At 42.4% G+C, this 22,562-nt stretch overlaps 1 protein-coding gene across 2 annotated transcripts in view; it reads right to left on the reverse strand.

Annotated features, from left to right (window-relative positions):
* RASSF9 (Ras association domain family member 9) overlaps positions 1-7,447 on the reverse strand; it is a 45,002-nt gene extending 37,555 nt beyond the window's left edge. The window contains exon 1 of one of the 2 annotated variants that reach the window (XM_053405555.1): positions 7,176-7,447. In XM_053405555.1, coding sequence (XP_053261530.1) covers positions 7,176-7,222 — 47 coding nt within the window. In that variant the 5' untranslated portion in view covers positions 7,223-7,447. Of the gene's footprint in view, positions 1-6,528; positions 6,678-7,175 lie in introns of those variants that run through there. The other variant, XM_053405556.1, reaches the window with a different exon arrangement.
* Between the last annotated feature and the right edge of the window lie 15,115 nt (positions 7,448-22,562).

Consider the following 22,562-nt stretch of genomic DNA (forward strand, 5'->3'; position numbering starts at 1 on the left):
GGCATGAGCTTTGATGGACTAGAGCCCACCTCATCAGATTTATGGAAGTTTATCCCCAGTTGCCCAGCATTTGTCTATCTTTCTATGCACAAATTTGGAACATATATTTTGGGCTTCTGTTAAGTGGAGCTATTTCACAAGTTTGTGTGGATAAGAATCACAGTCACAAAACATTCGGTACTACTTTTATCTCAGAATGATTAATAACAATAACGTCATATCTATTGTGAATTCAAGAAAGAGATGGCTGTAATAAAGTTGTGTTGGTTTTCCCCTTAAAAAGAAATGGTGAGCTTGTGGGCCTACAGATACTGTTGGATATCAGCCCCAAACAACCTGATAGGAGTTGATTGGCAACATATGGAGGGCTACAGGTACCCCAGACTTGTCCTAGGATAATTGGCATAACAGCTTGTTGCAAAGATAGCCTAACCTGTAAAAGGCACTATCCCCCCCCCTTTCTCTTCTGTGACTGCATATGTGTGCAATGAGAGAAAGTGAAGGATAGTGGTTAGAGCACCTTTCTCCACACCTGATGTCCTTCAGGTGTTAGTGGGCAACAACACTCCTCAGCCTCAGTCAACATTGACAATGGTCAAGTGGGGAAGTCTGGGCTGGAGTGATAGACTAGGACCAATGAGGCTTGGATTCAAATCCCTGTTGTCCCATGAAGCTTGCAGGATTAGCTCAGGCCAATCACCAACTCTTAGCTTAACCACTGCACAGGATTGTTGTAAGGATCAAATAGTGGCAGGGTGAGACAACCATGTGTGCAGCACCAAGCTATAAAAAACGTACTAAATAAATTGATAACAGCAAGTGTGCAAGTAAATGTGTTTGTAGGCAGCCTCCCTCTTCCTCCCTCCCTCTCAGCCTCCAGTGCCTGTCTATCCTGTCTAAGATATTGGGGTTTTCTCTAAGCATACTGATACCTCCCTCTTGCTTCTCAATGGCCCTATTTGGCTACATGGTAGCAGCATACAAGGATGCTACATAGTAGCAGTGTACAGGATAAGGATGATCAAAAGTCACCTCGTATCTTTGCATTAAAAAGAAAGATCAATTTCTGAGTTCCAACCACGCTGTGTTCTAATGAATCCAATCAATACAAAAAAATTTTTTCCTTCCAGTAGCACCTTAAAGACCAACTAAGTTAGTTCTTGGTATGAGCTTTCGTGTGCATGCACACTTCTTCAGATACACTATACAGATAGTGTATCTGAAGAAGTGTGCATGCACACGAAAGCTCATACCAAGAACTAACTTAGTTGGTCTTTAAGGTGCTACTGGAAGGAAAAAAAAAATTTGTTTTGACTATGGCAGACCAACACGGCTACCTTTCTGTAACTGAATCCAATCAATGTTTAAGGTTCTAAGCCACCCTCTATAAAATGAAGCTCTGTGTTCTCCCATTCACTATCATGGAGAATCTAAAAACAGCTTTAACTTTCTCCCCTTTTGGCTACAGTGGATGAAATTTATGAACATAGTAATGGTTTAAGCCAGGGGTCAGCAAACATTTTCAGCAGGGGGCCAGTCCACTGTCCCTCAGACCTTGTGGGGGGCCAGACTATATTTTGAAGAAAAAAATATGAACGACTTCCTATGCCCCACAAATAACCCAGAGATGTATTTTAATAAAAGCACACATTCTACTCATGTAAAAACACACTGATTCCCGGGACCGTCCATGGGCTGGATTTAGAAGGCGATTGGGCCAGATTCGGCCCCCGGGCCCTAGTTTGCCTACCCATGGACTTTAAGAAGGCTAAGCTGTAGGACCAGAACCTTTTTGTGGGTAAAGTTACGAATGTAACTTTCCTTTATAACCCGTTATAAAGGGTGTGTGAGAGTGATGGTTTGTCTTTAACATATTTAAGAGCTGGCAAAATGGGTATGCTTGCTTGTACTACTACTATTATTATTTTTAAAAATGTAGCTTGCTAGACCTGACTTTGTTGTTTGCAGATCTACACTGAAAAAGCAGCCACACATTTCTATGCACTTTTTTTTTTAGCTTATAGCTGAAAATTTTTTATAGCACAATCACAAACTTTCACTTTGGTCAATCATTTATATTTATACTTTATCCCCACCAGGTTAGCAGAACTTGCATGAACAATATATTAAAATTTTAGGATTGCGACTCACTTAGAGATTTTTTAAGAGAGACTTGTTGTATTATCTATATGTATAATAAAGACAGAGTAGGTATCTATAATATGTTGAAAAACACACACAATATAATGTTCTAGTGTGCAATCCCCCTCTGCTAAGGTATCCTCCTCTGCAGTTGAAACATTCCTAAAAGATTAGCTCCTTGCAAGAAGAGGAGAATGCAGCCTGTCATCATCCAGATTACAGCATGGCAGAAGGAGACAGCTAGAGATACAGATGACCAGCACAGCCTTCAGGGTAAGGAACACATTCAGGAAGCCAAGCCCCAATGGAACAAACATGCTGGCCATGCCACATTGCCACACACTTCTGGGGAAGGTGAAAACCTATTTGCTACCAATCCATTTGATGCAATGGCAAATTGGCACTGGTCGCATTGAAATGATCACTCCTCTTTTTAGAAAGAGCTCTAGTTATGGGCCACTGCACCCACCCAAGCCTTCTAGAAGTGCAGCAAGTATGAAAGCACATGTGTCTGCCAAACGATACATTCAAAACGTGGAAATGATCATTGCTTTCACATAAGGCCAATGGCCACAACAATCACAGTAACTCAAACTGTAACTCCCCAAAAATGATCTGTCCCAAACTCAATTCTTCATTTGGGTATACATAGTTTCCGGGTGGCACAGTACTCTGTGGATCCTTTATCCTCTTTCTATATGATGTGACTATGCCTCTACCATCTTCAGCACACATTGGAATACAGTGCTGCAAATTCTAAACACGCAGCAGGGAAAATGCCATTTTTTTTGACTAAGCACAAAATTGTCCTTAGTTCCCCCCATCACTTGTGGTGACAAAAATATTGTCTGTATTAGAAATTATAACTAAATGGATCCCTGTGATCATAGAGAGTACATTGCTGAACTCCAGGTGTCGTGAGACCACATAACAGAGAAAAATAGTTGCCTTCATAGAATCATTGGAATTTCAATGGTCATCTAGTCGAATCTGCTGCCACAGCACCCCAGAAAGGTCACCATCCAGCTTCTGCATTAAAACCTCAAATGAAAGTTGATCCTTCTGTTACAATATGAGAACATATTGGTTGTGGCTTGTTTCATTGCCGAGCACCTCATACAATCAGAAAACTCTTTCTAATATTTACTCAAAACCCTCTTTCTTGTTATTTGAAACTGTTGGTGTAAGTTCTACCGTCTTGAGCAACAGAAGGCAAGTTTGCTGCATCCCCCATGTGGCAGTTCTTCAAATATTTGAAAACAGCCTCTTTGTTGCCTCTTTTAAATATATACAACTGCTTCCACCTTCCTTGTAAAACTTGGCCTGTCACCCACCACCATTTTATCCTGCTTGCAAGCTGCAGCTGAGTGGTAAAACATCCTACTTTGCATTCAGAAGGTCCCAACTTCAATTCCCAGCATCTCCAAGTAGGTCTGGGAGGGATCCCTGCATGAAATCCTGGAGAGCCACTGCCAGGCAGTATTGTCAGATAGATAGACCAAATGATCTGACTCAATATAAGTCAGTGTCTTCTGCCCTGTGTTCTTCCTTTTCAAGAGGATGTTTCTGACCACTGTTAGGTAAAGGACCCCTGACCATTAGGTTCAGTCATGACCGACTCTGGGGTGCGGCGCTCATCTCACTTTATTGGCCGAGGGAGCCAGCGGACAGCTTCCGGGTCATGTGGCCAGCATGACTAAGCTGCTTCTGGCAAACCAGAGCAGCGCACGGAAACGCTGTTTTCCTTCCCGCCGGAACAGTACCTATTTGTCTACTTGCACTTTGACATGCTTTCAAACTGATAGGTTGGCAGGAGCAGGGACCGAGCAACGGGAGCTCACCCCGTCCTGGGGATTCGAACCACGACGTTCTGATTGGCAAGTCCTAGGCTCTGTGGTTTAATGCACAGCACCACCCATGTCCCGTAATAAAGCAGTAATTGGCCCAAAGTCACATCCAGTGAGCTTCATGGCTGAGGGGGGATTTGAACCCTGGTCTCTTCCAGGTCATAGTCCAACACTCTAACCATTACACCACACTGACCACTGTTAGAAATTGAATAAAAGGACCATTTGCTCTCAACAGGAAAACTCTGCTTCCATCTGCTTCAAATAATCTTGACCTCTTTGGCTAATTAAACAATATATTGCCTTTTAAACTGGGGGGGGGTGTTGTCACTGTTTTTGTTTGTTATTATGGTATGTATTTTTGTGTTTTCATGTTGCAAACTGCCCTGTGACTTTCAAATGAAGGGTTGTACAGAAATTTAATAAATCATCATCATCTTTGCTGGACTGAGTAAATTGAAACATACATACAGTGGTACCTCTGGTTAAGAACTTAATTCGTTCTGGTGGTCTGTTCTTAATCTGAAACTGTTCTTAACCTGAAGCACCACTTTAGCTAATGGGGCCTCCCCCTGTTGCCGCACGATTTCTGTTCTCATCCTGAAGCAAAGTTCTTAACCCAAGGTACTATGTCTGGGTTAGTGGAGTCTGTAACCTGAAGAATCTGCAACCCGAGGTACCACTGTACTAGAAATGTAAGGATGCTTAGAACTCCTGCCTAAACTTCACTGAAGTCATTTAGATGAATGGGACTTTTTAATATACAAGCATGTTAGAATAGGATGAGAAATCAGAGAGAAAATATGGATGGCACTCATGTAACTCTATGGGGCTTAAAAAACTATTTCTTGGATAGTTGTTGATAATTTCAAATGTATTTCTATGGACATTCATGTGGAGTTATGAGATGTCTATTGAGTTCCCCAGAACTGGAAACAATGGGCCTCACAACACTTCTGTGGATTACAAATGAGTGCATTATGAGTACTTGCATGTACCAAACCACAAGGACTAGCTGGCACTATTTGTTCAAAAGTAGCAGAGCCAGGAACAAAAAGAAAAAGGAAAACCTATTTCCAAGCTTACTGTTCTATATACCAATTAAAACTTTGATGGACAGATCCTACTTAGGGCAATATTTTACTTAGGTTTGAAAAGGCAGCAACTACTCAGGGAAATGTTTCCTATCTCATCACAACTTTTCAGATTTACAAAACATCCATTTTCCATCTCTCTTGGCAGCCTTTAAATTATCAGACACAGATCTCTACCAGGAGCAAGCTGTAGACAATTGTCCTCTGGTTCCAGTACTGTAGTGCAAGAAAGGGTGCCTTTGTTTACTTTCCAGATTTTGCCCTTTGTTATTGTGCCAAGACTTACCCTCCACCCCTACCCCATGGTTCAACGAGAACGTGATAGAACCACAGCAGATTTTGGGACTAACACTGATTTTTGAGGAAAACAAAGGCTGCAGTCCCCAATGCCATCCCACAAAACTCCCCCAAAAACTTCTGAAAATGTGTCACTTGTTTGTAATTTAATTGGAAAGGAATATATCCAAGTGTAGGCCTCTGAAACTTTCTGCATATATCTGGCCACCACCATCGTAGCTCACTGTAGAGTTTTAGATTAGCTTCTTACACTGCAGTTCTATGCGTATTTGCTCAGAAGGCAATCCTACACAGCTTTTGCAATCTAAAGCAGCTATCATTTTCTAACATTAACAGAAAACTCATGAACTAATCATTATTCTCAAACACAGAGACATGCTCATTTATTTTTGCCTGCACTTGTGAATGATAACCACTGATAATGTACTGATAGAGGCAGAGAGAGATTATTGCAGATTATTGGCCTTATCATGGAATGTGACCACGGTCCTAAAGAGGCCAAGGCACACAAATGTAAATGAAACCAATTAACACAAATGGGGGGGGGAGAACACAACATTCACTTGGAGGGGGGCTATACCACATGGTTTTTTAATAAAATAAAATAGAAAACAGCCCAATAGAACTTAAATCGGAATTATAGAAATGCGGCGGACACAAACCAATGCAACAATAGGCACTTTAGCTATTCCATCTCAAGTTCAAGGTCACTGTAATTGCCAAAGCAACAGAAAAAATATCATGTTCGCTCCAAGGAAACTTACATTTAAGATGTAAAGCCACACCAGCAGTTAAAAATAATTATACAATTCTGGAGCATGCAATTTTCTCTTTACAGTATTGGAAAGAACATGTAGAAGCAAGTGTGGCTATTGGGGGTAGCGCAGGGCGGGGGGATAGGAGCCCTGGAAATATGAGGGAGGGGAACATGAAGTTCTGCCCTTGTTAGGACAGACTAGGCTATTCAAAACGAACCAACTCTTATCCCCAGTAAAAAAATGGTAACAGAAATTTAAATGATGAATTAGGAATCATAGATCCCAAACTCTGCGCTCAGAACAGATTAAAACCCAAAAAACTAAAAACAAACAAACCCATCATCCAGCCCGCCAAACACAACAAACTTCTCTTTACAGTACAAAACTTACACTGAAAAGCGAATGTAGCCTGCTGAGAAGCGAGAGTGGATTCCTGAGAGTTTTCAGGCAATCGTTGGGCAAAGTTTAGGTGGGACACGAACAAAAACATGAGCCGCCCTGTTCAATGAACGAGCGAGTCCCCGCGGTTTGCAGCCAGCCAACTAGTGCGCGCAGAAACTTATCAGCTTCCAGATAAGGGGCGCTGTAACGTTTGTGTTTAGTTCCCACTCCTAGCCAGGACGTTTTCATCCCACCCTGGAATTTTCTCGGGCATTCTTTCACACGTTCAGTTTGCAGGAGGAAATGAAATAGTAGTAGTAGTAGTAGTAGTAGTAGTAGTAGTAGTAGTAGTAGTAGTAGTAAAGTCGTGCAGTGCTCCAGTATCCGAGTGCTTACAAGCAGCTTTTTATAAAGGGGGGAGGGGAGGGATAAGAGTGGGGCGGAATTTTCCTATTGAAAAGCCATGGTTGGAGAAGCCAACTCATAGGCATGAGGAAAGTGCAAAAAGGGGGAGAAAGAGACGCACACCCGTCTTGAGTTTATATAGGCACCTTCCCCCGAAGAGTTAATCTTCGGATGATCGTCTTCCAGGAGAAAGCTCGGCTGTGTGTGAATCAAACAGGTACAAGAAAGGGAATCTCCAAACAACGCCTTACCTATTTTTGTGCCGGGTCTTTAAGAGATTCCTTCCAAAAGGAGCCATGGTAGGTCCCAAAGGCAGGAGGAGAACATCAAACAGGTCCCAGAAGAAAGCTCTGGCTGGCTCGCTGGCGCGTTGCTGTCTCGCTGGCGTTCCTGCTGCTGCTGCTACTACTCCAGCTTGTTAATAGTCACCCAGCGTCGAAGTTGTGCAACCCGTTGCTAACTTTGAACTCCTGCCTCCTTGTTTGTTGCTGCTGCTCTTCTGGAGCCCTGCCCAGCAGCCGCGATCTTGAAGGAGGCGTTTAGGAACAGGCGGGAGGAGGGGATGGGTGTCGAGAGAGGAAGGGCGAAACCCGAGGTGGAAGGGGGAATAGGAGCGATGGCGAGGAGGAGCAATGCTTCTAAACTTTCCGAGCTGCTAACATAAAAAGAAAGAAAGCAGGATCACTAAAACCAGAGTGTTTGGGAGCGCGGGGCAGAGGGGGTTTAACAAAGCAAAAGGGAAAGCCAACTTTTGTTGGATAGAATTGTAGAGTTGCAAAGGACCACAAGGGTCATCTCGTCCAACCCTCTGCAATGCAGGAATCGTTTGCCCAATATGAGACTCGAACCCATGACTCTTAGATTAAGAATCTCATGCTCTACTGACTGAACTATCAGATAGGATTCCACTGGCTACATCAATTTAGCATTGCTCTACAGTGGTACCTCTGGTTGCGAACGGGAGCCGTTTTGGAGCCCCGTTCGCAATGTGAGCAGAATGCAACCTGCATCTGCGTGTGCGCGGGTTGCGATTCGCCGCTTCTGTGCATGCGCGTGATGTCATTTTGCGCGTCTGCACATGCGCAAGCGGCGAAACCTGGAAGTAACCCTTTCCGGTACTTCCGGGTCGCCACGGGACGTATCCTGAAAGAACGTAGCATGAAGCGGACGTAACAAGAGGTATGACTGTATTTTGAAAATAAAAAATAAAAAATGAGGATGCTAGGACACTATGATGGCCATTCAAAGCAAATACATGCAATTTGTCTCAAATTTTACCCCTGAAGAAGAGGATACATCTTGGAAAAAGAGGACACATGAACATATCTCTGCCTCCCCAGAGAAGATCACCTGCCACCAACTCTGTAAAGACCTTCCAAAGCCTTTAAAATAGTCTAGTCTTCTAAGTTTTTAATTTTCTCTTCAATTGTGGTTCTGTTTTATTTTTATTTTTGCTGGAGTTTGTATTGTTCTATATGTGGACTTTTGGGGAGAGGAATTTTTTTGCTCTTGGTTTTTTGTATAACTCTTGTAAGCAGACAGAAATAGAAGGGAAGATTTCTCCATGAGAGAGGGGAGAGTGGATTTGTGGAAGTATCTGTACGTTGAACACAGTGTGGTGGGAAAGATATCTCAAGCAAGTTAGGATGCAATTCTGACTCTCCCTGAGAATAAGGCCCATTGCATTCAATAGGACGTCCTTCTAGATATGATTAGTACTGCAGCCTGGGAGTAGCATCAGACATTAATATAAATAATAGGAGTGGGAATGGGGAAATGTGTATGCTCTTGGAATGGTTACAGGATATATTTTCTTTCCCTAGGGAAGGTATAAGAGAAGAGTCCTGACTTTGAAAGTTAATTATATACTTGAATACAGGAAACATGGTTCATTCACCCTTCCTGTAGTGCCGGATTTATGTATAGGCTAAGAAGGCTGAAGCCTAGGGCCTCTAAATCTAGGGGGCCTCACCAGCCCTCCCACTCCCCAGCGGGCAGTCTCCCGTCTCCCAAAATTGCAAACCCAAGACTTCATACAGGTAGGTAGCCAGCCATGTTGGTCTGCCGTAGTCAAAACAAAATAAAAAAATTCCTTCCAGTAGCACCTTAGAGACCAGCTAAGTTTGTTATTGTTATGAGCTTTCATGTGCATGGAGTGGCTTGCCGGTTCCTGCTCCAGGTGGATCACGTTTAGGCAAAACTCTCCACTATGGCCTGTCCGTCTTGGGTGGCCCTGCATGACATAGCTCATAGCTTCTCTGAGTTATTCAAGCCCCTTTGCCACGACAAGGCAGTGATCCATGATATTACTAAAGTGCAAAGTTACTTTTAAGGCCCCTTCCAGTGTCTCCTGAGAAACATGAGAGCCTTGTGTTTGTATTTCTTGTACTGCCACAACAACATAGCAATGTAGCATCTCTCCATGCCAGCACTTCCCAAGCATCATGGGGGTCAGCACTAGTGTGGGAGGCAGGCACATTGCTGGATCTTCCCACGTAGCCTGGTACTTCCAACATGACAGCAGTGGAATGAAAAAGAAAGGACACTCCTGCAGCTCCTATGCATGCTATTCAAGTATTTATCAAGTATATATGATTTTTTTTTTCATTCCATCAAACACTTGTAACCAACTATTCATTTGAAAAGCTCTAAGAACAGCTTACAAATCAACAAAAATTAAGACAATCTAAAAAGACAAATCACAAAAGGAAAATGGATGGTGAGGGAAGAGGAAAACAAACTCAAATATCAAATTATTGATGTTTTCAATGACCAATTTGAATGAAAACTAACTGTTCACAGTTAAAAGCAAAACAGGCATTGTCAACCCCTGAGAAAAATTAAACAAAACATGATGACTGTACCTTACTGGACTGGTAGTGTGGCAACCATTTTTCATTTTTCACAGTGCCCCAGATCTAATGTTATTACAGAACATTGCAGAGAAGAATGACAGTTGACACAAAAATATTTAGAGAGCATTTGGCAAAATGTCTGCAGGTTGTTTGCTTATTTTTGGAGGTGGGTAGTGAGAAAAAGATGAATTTTATTTTAAAAAAAACTCCCCCAAGAAATTTCAAGTCAGCTCTAAATGCAATGTAAACATTTATGGCATGAAAATATGGACACACGAAACTCCCAAGTCAGCTTTGTGGCACAAATCTAAAGTACCCCTGAACAAGAAAGTCATCTTTCCCTCTGAGGACAGGTGTCAAAAAAGCAGACAACCAGCTGTGTATTATGCATCCAGCCTATACAGGATCTCACCGTTATCCCCATCAACTCTAGGGGAGATGACAGCAGATTGACAGAAACTGAAATTACCTGTGAGAGGCAGTGTGGAAATGAGATATAGAGGACAAATGAACAGGTGTAAAAACCCATCAAATGAGGGTGTTGTGCATCTTCTTTAATCATTTTTACACATCACAGACATAAAGAGTTAGAAGGCAGCTTTGATAATTTTGGGTATGTTTTACTATTTTATCTCTTATGCTGTGTTGGTATTATTATTCTTTCTGACACTTTAACAGAGTCCTATAGTGCAGGGACTGTGCAAAAAGCTTTAAATTAGAATACCAATTCTTTTCTCCTGTTACTCTCTCATTGAAGGAATGGGGAGGGTCATGAGGCACATTCTGCCTTTTTAACATTATGGGCTGCTTTGCTCACTGACAAGTGAAAAAAAATGAAAAAAATAATAACATAATTTGCATGAAGATAATAACTTGGAAGTCAATTGTGATATTTTCCTCCTCTCGCCTCCCCCATATAGAAGGAAGAGTTTTCCTTGTCAGATTTTTGTAAATTTGTGAAACAGCCATGAATGATGGCAAAAAAAATGAGTGCCAGCATCATCCCTCATGCTGCTATAGTGGCTATCTCAATCAGCCTATCTAGTTCAGCATTTCATTTTAAAAAAAAAATGTGTCCTTGTTTTCTTAAGGTTTTCTTGGATATAGAGGTGTGATAGCTCCATACTGTTGTCCTTTTCTAATGTTTTTGCTGCTGATTTCTTTTACAAATGCATTTGCTTTCAATGGTTGGACTTATCCATGAATGTTTTGAATAGGGGAAGGGCATGCTCCATGCCAGTCCCTAAACCATGGTCTGGCTCCTCATTTTGTAGTTTTTCATCATATGCTGAAGATACGTGGGAGGGGCCTGATCCTGCCCACCTATCATCCTGATCCTGGCCCATCTATCATCATCATCATCATCATCATCATCATCATCAATAATATACCGCCCTATACCTGCATATTTCAGGGCACTTCACAGAATAAAATAAAAATATAAACCACAAAATACATAATCAAAATAAAAACAACAACCCAATACCCCCCAACCCCACATTTTAAAAGGTCATCTAGTCGAGCATTCTGGAACTGGCACAATACCAGCAACTGGTAATCAGAAGCACCTCATTACTTTGACTTTGACACCAGAGAGATATATTTCTAGGAACCGCCATATTGTCTTGATAGTTCCTTTGTTTCTACTGAAATTAGTATGGTAGCGTTAAGCTGTTGTGACCTGCTCTGGGACCTCTTGATGAAAGGTGGGTAAAAAAACCAAATTAGGAAGGAAGTTAATATTTTGATGCAGAGAAAGGAAAAAGTTGAGTGACTAGGGAAATAGGGACCTGTTGTTTGCATGAAGAGGTTCATTGTGCAATTGTGGCAAAGAATGAAATAAAAGAATGGTGCCTAGTATTGTAGCTACACCAACCTTCACTCGACAGTGTTGGAACTCATTCCATGGATTACCTATTACCAGCAGGTTTGGGAATACCCTACACACTTTCAGTTAATCCCATGGCACTAAACTGTGACTACAAAAAGAAGAGACAGAGGAGAGGAGAGGAGAGGAGAGGAGAAGAAAAGAAAGGAAAAGAAAAGAAGCAAATAAATCCTCTAAACTTGGCAATTGCACAGCTGTCCTTGTTTCATATCTCCATAGAAAGCTTTCCACTGATACCTCAAAACTGGGGTTTAATTCAACCGGAGGGAATTTCCGCACCATTCAATGGTGACAAATATTTCTCAACCACCTGAAATGCCTGCCAGTCTTTTCTTGGCACAGAAACCTCATTCCGCAGCTGGGAATTTCTCCAATACACATTAACTTACTTCCCCTTCCCTTCCCCCTCTTTCTTTGTCTGACTTACAATATTATAGGCAGATTGTTTCAACAGGCAGTTTTACATTATGGTCCTAGGTTTCTCTTATTACAAAGATAAAAGGTAACATTATGACAGCTACGGCTTATCTGACATTTGTACAATTAGCCAATTACTACTGCAGAACAGAAAGTGGTGCAGCGTGGTGTCTAAGAAGCTGCACTACAAATGAGGAAATCTGTGATCTCAATCTCGTTCCTGACATAAATACCCAAAGTAGTCTTAACCAAGCTCTCAGGTTGGAGTAAACCTGTGTTGGGACCATGGTACAGTCAATCCATTTCACATATGTCCAGCTCAAGATTTCTAGCTTTTGAAAGAGGGCTGTGGCCCAGAAGCAGAACATCTGCTTTGCATGTAGAAGGTCTCAGATTCAATCCCTGGCATCTCCAGGCAGGGCTGGGAATGTAGCCTGTCCGATACCCTGAATAACTGCTGCCAGTCAGTGTGGACAATATTGAACTAGATGGACCAATGGTTTTTTTAAAACTTAAGATAAGACAGCTTCCTATGGTCCCTTCTGGATGCCAATATATTGTGCATTCATATATTGTGCATGATAATTTGCAGTCATGATAGTACTGGGGTAGTTTGATGTGTTCAAGGCTATTTACACCTGCAAAAGTTTCAGAGAGGACATACTGCTTTCATTCCCAGTCAGCACATTATCTGTTCCTGCTGGATGCTTCCTGCTGAAATCCTGTAATTTTTAATACCACAAACATTCCAGGAGTTTTGGTCTCGCTTTTGTTGTGCAATAGTGCAAGAGTGCCCCTCCAGATGACAATGGGGCAGTAACTTTGGGGAAAGGATCACAGAACAAGGAGTAAAGTGGAGTGGTGTGTAGACTTTCCAGTGTAAATCCACCACGAATGTGGGAGCCGCCCCAGGCATTAGGCAGGGTGAGGCTACTGCTTCAGGTGGCAGAAGCACACACACACACCCCGGAGTGGGCACGCCCACAGGTGCCCTGCCATCAACACCAATCAGGGGTATGATTATGTCCATTTGGGAGAGATGTCACTCCAAATGGTTGTGATCTTGCCCAACATTTGTACTGATGGGGGTGCCGCTTCTGTAATTCAGCAAAAGCTGTGAAATTGACACTAAGCAGAGAAGTCCACAACTTGAGCAGCTCATATATTGCCCTGTGGATCCATTCAAGTTTTTCAGTTATTCAATGGAACAATTCTAGCTAATTGCCATGAATAATCTCCTTTAGGTTAGGTTCAAAAGAGGAGAGGAGAGTAAAACCATTTGTATTTGGTTATTGCATAGCAAGAATGCTTATGCCCAGGAGATTTTCAAACAAAGGTCAGAATATTCTAGCTCTGAGACCATACCACTTGGTCAGCAGTTCCAGAGGCTCAAAGCCATGGCATATTAATGGATATGCCAATCACAAAAAGGTTACCTCTTTTGCTCTTAAACTTTGTGTCCGAGCCACACGTACAGTGGTACCTCAGGTTACAAATGCTTCGGGTTACAAACTCCGCTAACCCAGAAGTAGTACCTCGGGTTGAGAATTTTGCCCCAGGATGAGAACAGAAATCACATGCTGGTGGCGCGGTGACAGCAGGGGGACAGCAGGAGGTCCCATTAGCAAAGGTGCGCCTCAGGTTAAGAACTGTTTTGGGTTAAGAATGGACGTCCAGAACGAATTAAGTTCATAACTCGAGTTACCACTGTATAGGATATTTCCAAGACTGGGATGTATAGTTAGAGGTCAACTCCAGTGGTCAAAGCCAAAGAAGCAAGAAGAAAAGAAAAGAAAAGAAATTTAAACTTCAAAGAGTGAGTCTGGAATATTTAAAATGGCACAAAAATGAGGAGATAGTTCATAGTTTTAGAGTATTTGCTGCAGCAGCAGCACTAAGTTAAACAGATGGCAACCCAATGGGAACAATGTGTAAAACAGAGGTGCAAATGTAATAAACCACAACAGCAACAACAATTATTATTGCTATTGCTGCATGCCACCCCTATCTCTGAGCAGTGTGAGATTCCAGGAGTTCCAGGCACTTACCCAGGGTTTATCTTTCCTTCAGAATGAGGGACAGTGGAGTCTTTAGGATATATTGTTTAATTACACATATATACAACTTGAGCCCATGATGGAGCGGGTTACAGCATTAACACCCCAAGAGGGTCTTTCTTCTCCCACAGCCACAGCCTTCGATTCCCACACCTGAGAGGATCTGTAGGGATGGAGGTGTTCTTTCAAATGTTTGGTGCCTAACTTGTTTGCCTTGGATTGGGCCCAGAAATGAACTGGTAACCAGTCCACATGTTCTAAATGGAACCCAGTTTTGCAGCTGGTGGTTATGGGAGTTGGAGTTCAAAATATCTGGAGGGCACCACAGAGTCAGAAGAATGTGCTTAGGGCCCTCAAACTGCAAGTTGGTGATGCCTGTTGTAGGTGCCACCTCCTGACTCAGGGTTCCTGTGCTTCTGATAGTTGTCTGACAGGAAGTTTTTTTTTACTAAGTATATATTTCCCCATTACAGTGCTCCAGGATGTCTCTTCCATCTAGCGATTACAGGTACAGAAAACCCTTTAAGGCCAGGTGTTGGCATCCCTGTGAGAATATTATGACGACTGAACTTTCTTTGAAATATGCACCTAGTTCTCTCCTCGACCGGATGTTTGTTTTTATTTCTTGTTTGTATAAAATATTTATATACCACTCTTTACCAAAATTGGATCCAGGACATTCGACAAAATTAAAATGATGATAAAAGTACCATAATAAAGCAATTAGCAAATAAAAGTGGCGGTTGAGGTTTTAAATGTGTGGAATAAATAAAGAATTACCTAAATGAATCTTGATAAATCTCGTTGATTCCCAACCACCAAACTGCTGACAATATTGGAAGCATTTTAAATATAACCAATCCATAAACAGCGCCTCTGTGAGGATAATTCAACATTCATGGTGGTAAATGCTTTGACAACAGCTATAAAATCTGTAATGAATTGGACTCTTTTCATATAGTTTCAGGGCTAAAGGCAAATTATAAGAAGTCTGAAATGTTCTGCTTTGATGTGCCTCCTTTAGAGCAAAGACAAGCCTTGGCTCATTTGGATGTTATGTTTCACCGTGAGGAAATACGTCATTTACATAAATACATTTTTTTGTAGCCACAAACATGAAAAACAAACCTGTTTGAAATTCACCAGAAATCATTTAGATGGTTCTCAAGTAATGTGAACACCTGTTCAGATTACTTGAGAACTATCTAAATGATTTCTGGTGAATTTCAAACAGGTTTGTTTTTCATGTTTGTGGCTATAAAAAATGTTCTGCCCATCCATGCTTGTTCCCCACATTACCAGTATGGATTCCATGAAAAGTAATTAGCAATTTGGCAAAGGAAACTTTGTGCCATTGTTTTTGTGAACATAAGGGAGGCGTGGGAGATCTGAGGAAGAGAGCTGGGAGCAGGCCCAAGTGCTGCTCATTGGTCAGCTGGGCCAGTCCCGGGGAACACCTGTCTGAAGCCTGCTGGGATTGGCCAATTGCCAGCAGCTGGATGATCTGGCCTGCCATTTGTCAGATCACTGGCCTGGCCTGTGGCCTGGTTGCAATACCACCACCACAGAAGATGAGCAGACTTAATAAATGAATGGTGTGAATGCAGTCTAAGAGTGTAATTATATGTATGTGTACTCAGAAGTGAGCCCCATTTAGTACAGTAGGACTTACTCTGGGTACATTTATATAGGATTGCAGCCTGAAGGAGCAATCCCTTCTCAACAGGCAGGTGGGTTTTGCAAGCCTGATGATAGCACACTGCAGACTGACAATGGTTATTTCAATAAGTAGCAAGACATGTACTTTCATCTGTGCATACATGCTAATTATTTTGTTTGCAGCATGCCATATTTGCAAAGAACCAGACTGATTTAGTTTGATGACTGTTATTATGTATGGTTATCCCTGGTATAACTTACTATTAAAGCAAAGGCAAAATATGCATGTCTCTTTATCAGTTGATATGCGGAGTCTGTATATAAAAATTAGTTCACAGTGTTTCATAGAGTTCCTAGCAAACCAGAGACAGAAGGCTATGGTCACTGGTGAGAATTTGTGATCTGTCCAATCTGTTACTGTCTGTTTCAAACAAGCTGGGACATCTCCCCCATCAATCTGACATTGTGCAATATTTCCACTTATGGGTATTTGAAGGATCTGAATCTTTCCCTAACTAGGTAAGGAATTAAAGCCAGGGCACAAGACTATGATCGCATTGAAATTAAGCCTTATTACATTTTTTAAAATCATTGTCTTATTTTCAGACTGCTCTCCTATAAACATACACACCAGGGAGTAAACGCTGTTGGACACAGTGAGACTTACTTACGACTCAGCATGCATAGGAATTGTACTGTAAAAACAGCAGAGTTAATAGATCTAATCAAAAGCGTTCAAGAAATGGCATGTGGATTCCATGACTAATCACCCTTCCCAACTTACAAGTCATGAAACAATAAATCATAATTTTGCAAAAATGTTATTTAGCAAACAACTCTAAATTTTCAGTGGTTTCCAAACAGGTATTAATCAATTACTGGATGAATCATTTGGGAGATGTGTGACACTGCTTTGAAAACAAAACAACAACCCCTAACATGATGAAAGTAAAGCTCTGATCTTCAGACTGTCCTGCCAAAGCAAATCTTACTCATTTCAGGCAGTGCCAGGCATTTTGACTTCCCAAGCAAAAGGATTTCTGCATGTTCCAGCTTCCTCCCACTTCAACCAGCCCTCTGGACTTTGCAGTACCAAATATATCATTGTGAGCTTTGCCTAATTGCTTGTGCATTTTCCTTTCCCACCAAATAACTTTGAGATTCTGGAGTGCAGTATTCATGCCATCTTCTCTTGCTTCTGCAGCTGTCCCCACTCTTAACCAGTTGAGATTCAGGACTTACCTAGATGGAAGCTTTCTCAATGGATGGTTTAGACCAGGCCCTGCTTGCAGGCTTCTGGTTGAGAATAGGATGCTGGACTAGGTGGGTGACTCTCCTGATCTAGCAGTGTTCTTATGAACACAAAGCTGTAAGTGAATGAAAGGCACTTCTGATGATCCTTTGGGTCCCTTCAAACTCCTGATTCACTACAGGAGAGATGTACCAACTACCTTATTCTAATTGTGCCAGAAAGCCCGCTTACCATTCTGACAAGTGACAACAATTGAGGCCTGATGGGATCAAAAACATGGCAGGCTGGGTGGGGGCGGGGGCATCCTTGGCTCTCGTGTGACTGCTGGATAATGTGTTTCCTCCATTGGCTACATGAGAGGCCTGTAAAGGTCAAATCTTTTTTTGGCTAATTGCAGGCCACCTGTAAATTTGAAAGGCCTGATCACATGCCAGTTTAGGGCAAGTCACTCAAGGTGGACCTGAATGAAGCCTTTCCTTGTCTGGCTTCAAACAAGTCCACCTGCTATCCATAAAAACTGCTTTGCACCGGGCAGTGCAGTCAGCAAATGGATGTCCCTTATCCTACCCAAATTCTGGCCCTTCTTGAAGGAAATGAGCAGTTTGTTTGAAAGTATTTGCTATGGCATTACTTGGTCACCATATTCAGTGTCATGGAGGAATTTCCCTGCAGATGAAATTGGGCTTGTCTGCAATAGTCACAACTTCCTAGCAGAAAAGGGCATTGGGTAGGTCCCTTAGTCTTCTCGAGTAGGTGGCTTGTAACCCCACCCCCATTTCCTCCGTCTGTGTATCAGGTACCAAATTAAAAGGGTACAGGGGGAAGATTCTGTCCAGTGCTCAGACAGGGGCTATCAGGTCATATAACTCCCCAAAATGGCATCCTGGAGAGATTGCCCATACGTGGTGCTCATCATAGGGTCATCCAAAAACCCAGGATCAACCCTGTAGCAAACAAGTTGGTTGATTCAGGATACACACCCAATGACTTTGCCAAACATACTGACATCTGTAATCAATAAAGTTGTCACCAATTTGATCCCATTATATTAGTCCTGTTGTTATAACACCCCAATCCAACAACCCAGCCCACTGCGCCTGGGAACACAATTGCTGATTTGGCTCCATCTTTCGAGATCCCATTTTGTCATCTAGACTAGCAAAGATCTGTTTGGGCATTGTCGTCAGAAAGTCAATGTAGTTTGCTGGCAAGTAGCATGTCTGAGCTCTTCACCCCCGCCCACTGCCCCCCACCTTGCCAAAAGAACACTGTGCGACTCCACTGAGTTTCCAACCAATTAAGATGCTCAGGCTCACACATGTCTGCAATTGTGTAGCAACAAGAGTTCTGCTTGAATCAGAAGTGTGTGCTTATGCATTTGGATGGGATTGTAGCTATACCTGTGATTTTACTGGCAGCTCTTGAGGCTGACAGATTGGGGAAGGCATGATTGCAGCCAGCAGAGGGAGCAGCAATGGATGGCATTGTGGGGCATTTCTGTTCACCTCTAGGGCACTATTGAAATTTCATGTTTCATCCTTGCAATTAGATGTTGATGCAGTGATGGAGCGTCATGCTCCGGCACTGGGGGGCCGGAAAGCAAGCGGGGGCGGGGCTGACGTGCATCCTGGGGGTGGGACACACTGCCCGCAGGGGCATGGTGCTTGGCCTGGGGGCGTGGCACGCTGTCTGCGGGGATGTGGCACCCAGCATGGGCGAGGAGGGCAGCCGTGATGGCACCCTGCTGGGATCGTGCTGCCGGGGTTGGTGCGCTCCCCCCACACTCCTCTTCCTCCACCAGTGAATTGATGCAAAATCTTTGCACTTAAAAATGCATGGACCAAAGTTGAAAGCTCAAAATACAGAACACTGTAGCAGAGGTAAAGGTAAAAGGACCCCTGACTCTGGGATTGTGGTGCTCATCTCACTTTATTGGCTGAGGGAGCCGGCATACAGCTTCCGGGTCATGTGGCCAGCATGACTAAGCCACTTCTGGTGAACCAGAGCAGTGCACGGAAATGCCATTTACCTTCCTGCCGGAGCGGGTACTTATTTATCTACTTGCACTTTGACGTGCTTTCGAACTGCTAGGTTGGCAGGAGCAGGGACTGAGCAACGGGAGCTCCATTGCGGGGATTCGAACCATCGACCTTCTGATCAGCAAGTCCTAGACTCTGTGGTTTAACCCACAGCGCCACCCGCGTCCCGTAGCAGAGGTACCATTGATGAATTAGATCTAACAGCTTACAGCACAATCTTCACCATATCTACTCAGAAGTAAAGCCTATTGACTTCATTGAGACATCCTCTCAGATAAGTGGATTTAAAATTGCAGCCATAGCTGGGCATAGTGTTAAGCAAATGACAATGCAATTCTGTTCATGAGTTGCACTGGATAGCTATGATCAAATTACAACAAACCCCATTATGTTTGCATAATTTTTTTCCAGTCAGTGTGACTCATATACCACTATACCTAGGATAGAGTTGTGGGTATGGTGAAGCAACATTTTAGCCAGATGGGTATGTTTCCTCAGTGAGAGGGATTGGTGAAACTGTCTATTTCAATTTCTCTGCTTTGTTCACCACCACTGATCAACCAAGCAGGCTACATTGCAGCTTCCTGAGAACTTGTGGTTGCCAAGCTCACTGCTCCTTTCACAAGTAATGTCTTTCCAGAGTGCTTGCTGCCACCATAAAGACACCAGTAAATACCTACTGAGTGCAGTATTACTAGCACTGGTTCTACAGCAGGACTCAAACTTTTATTAGGACTGCACTGTTGTATATGGATTCCAAATTCACAGCTGATTCAACTGATATTTTTATTGTTGTTTATTTGCTTCTTTCCCAGGCTGCTTCCTTTTATGTCACACTCAACCTTGTACTTTAGATCAACCAGGCAGGGCACTTGATCTTAGCCTTCCTTTAATCTCCATCTGTCAAGCCATTAAGTGAGATACAGGCTGAAGATGCACAGCTGATGGAGCATGTGGCTTGTGAAGCTCAGTTGTGCTCATCCAGAGGCATTTATTTACTCTCTTCATTACAAAACATGCATATTGCTCCTTATAGGCATAATGAAAACTCATCACTGAATATTGCCATACTGTTTGTTATACACTGCTCTTATAAATGTGTAGCAGGGGTCACAAGTGTGTCATCTGCAGGTACCTCTGTGCTCACCAACATCCACTCCTTAAATATCCTGTTAACTCTGGCTCAATGGTACTCCTGGGTAATCATGCAAAGCATCACAGCCTTTTTATAATCCACACCAGTCTACCAGACAAAGATTAACACCACCGGAGCTCTTGTCTTCAAAGATTTGAACCCTGTCCCCCTAAAGAAGCCTCTTCATGAAAATTCACCAGCATTTTAGTGCCAATTTCTCGTTATATACACATTTTTGTATGCAATTTTCCAACTCACACATTCTTGCAAATGATTTCCCCCATTATAATTCATTTCCCCCAACATAATGTACTAATATAAGCATTTATTGGCACACATTACTCTCCTATATGCATTTTTGTACACATTACAGTGGTACCTTGGGTTACAGACGCTTCAGTTTACAGACGCTTCAGGTTACAGACTCCACTAACCCAGAAATAGTACCTCAGGTTAAGAACTTTGCTTCAGGATGAGAACAGAAATTGGGTGGCGACGGTGCAGCAGCAGTGGGAGGCCCCATTAGCTAAAGTGGTGCTTCAGATTAAGAACAGTTTCAGGTTAAGAACGGACCTCTAGAACGAATTAAGTTCTTAACCCGAGGTACCACTGTACTTGGCTAGACAACTGCAGTGCAAAATTCAGAGAAATGTGAATTTCTCTGGTTGTGCTTCAGCTAATATATTGTTTCAGATTATGAGACTTATGAGGTGGGTTCACCTTTAAATGTGAACTGAATCAAATTTCTCCCTCATCCCTAAGAGAAAACAGTAAGAACAAGCAGCCTCACACTTTGCTCTTTAAATTTATTCCCATTTCTAACCTTATTGGTCACAATTCAGTTTTGTTTGGGAGAAAATGAAACTGTGACCTGGATCAATAGTGCCAGACCACTTCCAGCCTGTTAAAAATATAGCAAGGACAGACTCTGCATTTTGAGGGAAATGCAAAGGTGCGGAAGACTTTGGGTATCAAAACACTCTTGTCTGCTAAGGTGGCAAATTTGAGATAAAAATAGAGGAGAAAGCCAAAGGCTATTAGCTGGAACGGAAATGCATAATAGACTGTATCATGAATTGTTCTGGGAGACAACCTCAGGAGCATGAGTGGTCCTTTTTTGTACCCAATCATTTGCCTACTTAAACCAGAGAGAGAGAAAAGTCATCCCATTGTTTAAAATTGCATGATCTTGTAGATGGTTCCAAAGTATGCAGCATTAGTACTCTAGGGGATATAGTTGATTCCCTTTATGAAATTGCCATGTTGATTCTCATTGTATGCTAAAGGTAAAGGAACCCCTGACAATTAAGTCCACCCGCATACGACTCTGGGGTTGCAGCACTCATCTTGCTTTACAGGCCGAGGGAGCTGGTGTTTGTCCGCTTCCACAGACAGTTTTTCCGGATCATGTGGCCAGCATGGCGAAACCAGAGCAGCACACAGAAATGTTGTTTAGCTTCCCGCCAGAGCGGTACCTATTTATCTACTTGCACTGGCATGTTTTCGAACTGCTAGGTTGGTGCTGTGGGTTAAACCACTGTGCTGCTTGGGCTTGCTGATCGAAAGGTCAGCGGTTCGAATCTCTGCAATGGGGTGAGCTCCCGTTGTTTGGTCCCAGCTCCTGCCAACCTAGCATTGTATGCTAATGAATGTTAATTATTAAATCAAACACTGTCAGAACAGGATTTTATTTATTTCATTTGTTTTTAAAACCCTCTAGTCTTCTGTGAGGAAATGAAGTATGGGAGGAGGCTTAAAGCAACCCAGAACTGTTGAAATGAGGCTGCTATCCCAGACTCACTTACTTGAGAGTAAGTCACATTGAACTCAGTAGGACTAAGTAGATATGTGTAGCATTGTTCTGAGCTTAGGTCCACATCAAGGGAAGGGATAGTGACTTGCTATGGTGGTGCAATTTCTTTGTCATGGGTATTGATGGTGCACTATAAATTATAAATAATACTAGTACATCTAATGAGGAATGGTGTAAGTTATCAGCAACTCTTTTGACAAATCAGGTAATCTTTCTTTCCTGGTAGCCCCTTATGCATAGCAGGTTGTAAAATTAATGCCTCACCTTTTGCTTTCAGATTGCATTGAAGCCCATATCACACCTGCCAACATTTCTCCAATGAAAATAGGGACATCCTATTTAGTAGTAGTAGTAGTAGTAGTAGTAGTAGTAGTAGTAGTAGTAATAATTATTATTATTATTATTATTATTATTATTATTATTATTTTACTATTTAGACCCTGCCCATCTAACTTGGTTGCCCCAGCCACTCTGGGCAGCTTCCAATATACATAAAAACATAACAAGACATTAAACATAAAAA

Source organism: Podarcis raffonei, chromosome 10 (assembly GCF_027172205.1).
Source record: "Podarcis raffonei isolate rPodRaf1 chromosome 10, rPodRaf1.pri, whole genome shotgun sequence".
NCBI lineage: Eukaryota > Metazoa > Chordata > Lepidosauria > Squamata > Lacertidae > Podarcis > Podarcis raffonei.